Source organism: Pteropus medius, unplaced genomic scaffold, assembly GCF_902729225.1.
Source record: "Pteropus medius unplaced genomic scaffold, Ma_sr-lr_union100, whole genome shotgun sequence".
NCBI classification, from domain to species: domain Eukaryota; kingdom Metazoa; phylum Chordata; class Mammalia; order Chiroptera; family Pteropodidae; genus Pteropus; species Pteropus medius.
In genome coordinates, this window is record NW_024354499.1 from 5,155,222 (window position 1) to 5,161,221 (window position 6,000).

The 6,000-nt window shown below is 45.0% G+C and overlaps 1 protein-coding gene across 7 annotated transcripts in view; it reads right to left on the bottom strand.

Annotated features, from left to right (window-relative positions):
- Window positions 1–6,000, bottom strand: part of SFXN5 (sideroflexin 5) — a 106,986-nt gene that overhangs the window by 86,405 nt on the left and 14,581 nt on the right. For all 7 annotated transcript variants that reach the window (XM_039852554.1, XM_039852558.1, XM_039852560.1 and 4 more), the window contains exon 3: window positions 721–798. In XM_039852554.1, the coding sequence (XP_039708488.1) occupies window positions 721–798 (78 nt within the window). The remainder of the gene's footprint in view (window positions 1–720; window positions 799–6,000) is intronic.

Genomic DNA, 6,000 nt, shown 5'->3' on the forward strand with positions numbered 1-6,000 from the left:
CATACTATTTTGCCTGACAAGTGTTTTAGTACTATTTGACTTTTGGAACTATTCACACTTATTACTTTGAAAAAAATGCAGTTAACTTTTTATAAGTTTTTAAAGTAAATTTTATGAACAAAAAGGAAGATTTTTGGTGCATTAACCATTGGTCTCTATAATCATTAAAATCGCCCTACACTACTTCCCCCTAATTTCTCCCCAAACTAAACACAACCGTCAATATTTCAATTAGCTCTAGTTCAGGTTCCTAGATGATATAAGAAAAGAAATTAAGAGTCCTAGCCTCACCATCCTCCCCTGCCTTTCCCACGCTCAACCTGAACTTTTGGGTAGTGGATCTGGTAAATGTTTAATAATCAATTCTTTGGGGGAGAAGAGCCCTAATTTGTAGCATTTGCCAGTTTCCATGGTGTAAATACTCCCATTGTGGCAGATTTCAAGCTATCACTGTGATGTCACCAAATATGGAATTGGGAAGATGCACACATCAGCTGCAGCAAACTACTGCCTTTGGGCCTCTGTAGCCTCACCAGCCTCCATGCTTCCCATCAGACCCAGGGTATGGGGAGGATCTGGGTATCCCCACCAAAAGGCAGAAGTCCACAGGGTCTGTAGCTGCAGTAGAAGTGGATACTGAAGGAGAAAAAAGGTTCTGGCCGCACGAAAGGGGTTATGAATTTGCCATCTTCCTTCTTCCCCCACCTGCAGCAGAGTTACCTGTTCATTGGTGACCCCCGGGCGTAGGGTTCCATGCTTGTAGTCCTCCAGCAGCTGCACAGCCTCTCTGAGACGTCTCTGCAGGCGAAAGAAAAGAGACATTGAGAGGCACAGATCCAGGCTCCAGCAACTCCTTCTTGACAGAGTACATTAATATCAATTAAGTACCAACGATATTATAGTATGAAGGCCTGCCCAACAGTTACACACAAAACTGTGAAAAAGAATGCAACCTAAATGTCCTTCCACAAAGAAATGGCTAAAGGACAGTGGTGTAATAATATTATGAAACATTATCCAGCAGTTTAAAAAGTGGAATAGATCTATATGCAATTCTATGGTCATATCTCCAAGATATATTTTTGAGTGAAAAAGCAAATTGCAGAGTTATATGATGCCATTTGTTGTGCCAAACAAATAAAACCAACACACATAGAAAACAACATTTTCTATGAGAATATGTATGTGTGTAAATGTATCAAAAAAGCTTTACAACAAATAAACAGGACAAACAAACAGAGACTCATGGACATGGACAATAGACTAGTGGTTACCAGAGGGTAGGGGAGAGGGGAGAGGAGGGGCAGATGGGGTAAAAGGAGTCAAATGGTGACAGAAAGAAATCTAACTATAGGAGGCGAACACACAATACAATATATATGCCTTACTGTTAAATTGTACACCTGAAACTTACTAGATTTCATTAACCAATGTTGCCATAATTAATAAATAGATAGATAGATAGATAGATAGATAGATAGATAGATAGATAAATGAATGAATGAATGAATGAATGAATGAATAATGTTTTAAAGAGCTTTAGAAGGAGACCCACCAAACTGGTGACAAGAGTTACCTTGGGGTAGGAGGAAAGGGCCCAACTTGGCAAAGGGTGTCAGAAGGAACTTTAATCTTAATTATAGTATTGAAAGTTTTTATGAGAACATATTTCTGTAATACTTGCACACTTTCTTTTCAACATTTTAAAAACACTGGCAGAGATTTACATACTAAAATACATATGTCTACAGTAACTGATGGGGAGAAAGAAAATAAGAGGATAGAATTGTACGATTTTAAAAATCTTAAATGCAAAAGATCCAGCAATAGTGATAGAAGGCCACCTTTGTCCACCAAAATATCTGTACGAGAATATTCATAGCAGCACTATTCAAACAATTCGAACATCAATAGTGGACTGGATAAGTAAAGTTCATTGTGTAGTATACGCAAACCATGAAATATTATACAGCAGTTTAAAAAAGCAAACTACAAATGCATGTTAGTTACAACGTGATGAAATCTCACTAATATAATGTGGCAGAATGTACTTTCCAAAGACAGCCACCGCACTATCTCCCATTCCTTATGCTCTTCTAGAACCTTCTCCCATCCTCATCTAGAAATAGAGTCTATGTCCCCTCCCCTTGATCCTGCCTAGCCTTTCATGCCTAGCCTCAACAAATATAGTTTGGCCAATGTGCGGCGATGTGACCTCTGAGTTTAGGTCATAAAAATGCCTTGCACTTCCACCTTGTTCTCTTGGGATGGCTGCTCTCTTGGAACTCAGCCATCATATTGTAAAGAAGCCTAAGCAGCCAATGGAGACATGGACAGCAACCGAGGACCCGGCCCAGGACTCCAATTGAGCCACCAGTTGACAGTCAGCACCAACTAGCCCGCCATGCAAGTGAGCCATCTAGAAATGGACCATCCAGCCCCCAGTCGAGCTGCCCTAGCTGCATAGAACAGAGACAACCCACCCTCTCTAAACCCTACCTGAACTGAAGTTCAGTGAGGAAAAGAAGTGACTGTTGTTTTAAGCCACGACATTTTGGGGTGATTTCTTACACAGCAATAGAAGGTTAATTTGCATAATGATAAGTAAAAGAAGTCAGATACAAATGAGTATATAAAGTTCAAAACCTCAAAACTCGCCTGTGGTGGTAGAGGTAAGTATAGTATTACCCATTGCGGGGCAGGTACTGATTGCAAAGGACATGAGGGAACCCTCCAGGATAACGGACATGTACCCTGGACATGGTCTTGATTGGAATGGTGGTTACATGGGTATAAACAGGTGTCAAAATCCATTCAGCAATAAATAGGATTTGCACATTTCACCCTACCTATGTTATATAATAATTAGCAATAAACAGACAACAGTGAAGGCAGCCTATGTCAAGGTCAGATGAGAGACCCAGACATCAGGGATGCCCAGCATGGGCGAAGAAACCCGGTGAAGTCACTCTGGTCTCCTTTTTGACAGAGGAGAAACAAGGCTGGCTGGAAACGGGACTGCTGAGACCTCAACATAAGCCCCTTGTCTCAGGGAGGATGTCGCACCAGGAAGGGCACCCGGTGGGGTGAAAAAGAGCATTTGCTGAGCTGGCCGAGAGGGTGGTTTCATAGGATGGGAAATGAACAGCCACCTCCTGTACTGAACCCGTGGGAATAACTACCAGCCAAGAAAAGCCAGCCAGCCCACCCTGACCAATCAGGCCTGCGTGGCCAGCACTGGTCTAACCCAGAACATTAGGGGGCAGGAAAACTCCTTGCTTGGGAGTAGCCGGACTGCTGGAAAGTGTGGTCCCTGCTCTTTCCAACGTGTGCACATCAGTTCCAAAATTCCGCAGTGCCTTCCCAGAATCTGTTTGTTCCCAAACTGGAGACAGCTTTGTGTTTTCAGGGTCCCCCTCACCCCCAATTAATCCATGCTGTTCAAAGAAAATGTCAGAAAAACAGAAAAGCACAAAAAATAATAATTTTAAGTCACCTGTAAACATACTACTGAGATAATCACTATAAAAGTGAGGATAATTTTCCTTCTAGACTTAATACGTTTGTTTTCATGTTGATTGTTGTTTTAACTTCCTAAAGATCACACAGATAGAAAGTGAGCAGTTTGGTATTTGAACATAGAGTTTAGTCAGACCCTTGTTCTTTCTCTTCAACAGACCCAAAGCTTCCTAGTGATGCGTCAAGCTCCCTGCCTCAAGCCTGCGGCCTTGGGATCCGCCACCAGACAATGAATGCTCCACTTTCCACTGCTGAATGGTGAATGGCCCCGTGTTCTCATTATTTTCCCACTCCAGGGATTCTTCCGAGTTCCTATAACAACCTGGCCAATTTCCATCTCATTTGACACGGTCATCAAAGGGAGGCCTCCTGCCACAAGAATAAGTTCCCAAGAGCCCTGATCTTGGCATAGGTTGAGGGAGAACTAAATCCAAAGTTCCTGAAGACAAAACTGAGAATCCAGAACTGAAGGAAGCTAGAACAGCGCTTTTCTGCCTCTGGGCCTTACTAACCCTCAGCCAGGCTCCCCACTTATCACAGGCTGAAGGGTTGGGGCTCTAGCTTCTCTCTGGGGCAGGCAAGTGCCAAGGCCATTGTCTTGAGAGGTCCCTGAGGGCTGGCTGTCGGGGGGACAGGTGTCCCCACTGCAGAGGAGGAGGCCATTTTCAGAGAAGCTTAAAGGATAGGGGGAAGGTCAACTCTCTTCTCACCCCCTTGCATTGTGAGGCTTGGTGGTAGAGCCCTGGGCACCTGAAGGGTGGGGAAAGCTGGAGGTCAGCGGGAGGATAAACTTTGCAGAAAGTCTATTCAACCAGGAACAAACAGGCAACCAGGCCCCGAATGCAAGGACAGTGAGGGGCCCAGCTGGCTGCAGACAAGACTGGGGACTCTTCTCTGGAGCCCCCGGGGGCCAGGGAGATGGACGGCCAGGTTGCTGCTTCCCAGGCTCCATCGCCAGCCTGCCTGTCTCTGGCTCACTTGCCAGAAAATGTCACTGTGAAGGTATCTCTTTCTGTTTGACAGAGGCATGGTCTCCAGAAGGTCCCTCTGGAAATGCTGGCACCTGGGAGGTCTGCTCCAGTGGCAGAGAATTTGAACAGAGAAGAATCCTGGCCCCAAGTCCCTGAGGGGAAGGAGAAGGAAGCAAGGGGGCAGGTATGAAGTGTGAGGGTGGTAGCCAGAACGGACAGGAGACCACGCCAGACAGGAACGGGGACAGAGGGACACAGACAGGAAAGGGTACAGACAGGAAAGTTCAGGAGAGTCATCAGAAGCAAAAGTAATCTTTTTTAGTGGGGAAAGCGCACTCCCAAACTAAACACAGAGTGAACGTAATCCCTTTATTAAAAGAGGATGTCAAACTGACTTAAATATTTAATTCATTATAATAATATTTAATATATTAAATATATGATGGGAGTGACAGCACCTGACCAGGATGTGAGTAGCACCCAAGAATATTTCACCCCTCCTTTTGGTAAAGGACCCCCACCCACTCTGCGGGTGGTACCTGCATATTCCCACCTCCTGACCTTGCCCATACTGTTCACTTCACCAAGACTCCCTTCCTCTCCAAGTCCATCCCCATCCCCATCCATCCATCAAGGTTCAGTGCCACTTTTTCCAGGAATCTTCCAGAAATGTTCCCTCCTGTGAACAGTCAGAGAGCATTGGGTTTGTACCTTTCTGAGGTCCCTGATCACTCACTGCCTATGTGCCCATGTTATCTGTCAGCGACTGCAAAGTGCAGGGAGCAAGGGACTGGTTTTAAGTATCTTTGCAGGACTACAGGATGCACCCACCTCAGTCTATCACCAACACAGGGCCACACATAATGTGCATTTAACAAAATGAATGACTGAAACTTCTGCAGGGAGAGACAAAGGGTATGTTCAGGGGGAGGAATTCAGGTTCCAAAGCAGCAGACCGAAGACCCTTGATGGTGATGCTGGTTTTATATTCCCAGATTCTGAGAAACTATGCCCTGTTCCCACAGGATGTGAATAAAAATACTCCTCTGCATGTTTATATTATAGAACCATCTAGGTCATCCCCTTTCTGAAACAATCGGGGCCAGAGAGGGAAAGGCATTTCCTTGCCTAGGGTCACAGAGTGGGTAGGTGGCACCTGAAGATTCCAACTCCATTCCATCCCAGTTCTGGGCTATTTCCACAAGACATCAGCATGGAAGAGCCTCCTGCCCTCAACACAGTAACTGAGAGAAGGGCGATCTCCCAAAGAAGTCACAGCAAGGCCTGCATTCCTGCCACAGCTGATAACTACTGGGGTGGGCACCCCTGGTAAGAAAAGGAAGGTCCTTCTTCAATCTTATTCAAAGCTGAGTCCAGCCTTTGAGAAACTGGAGAGCATGTTTAGAAACAATTGAAACATGGGCATTTCAGGCAAAGCTTTGGGAATCCCAAAGCTTGCAGAACTCAAAGAGAGAGAGAGAGAGAGAGAGAGAGAGAGAGAGAGAGAGAG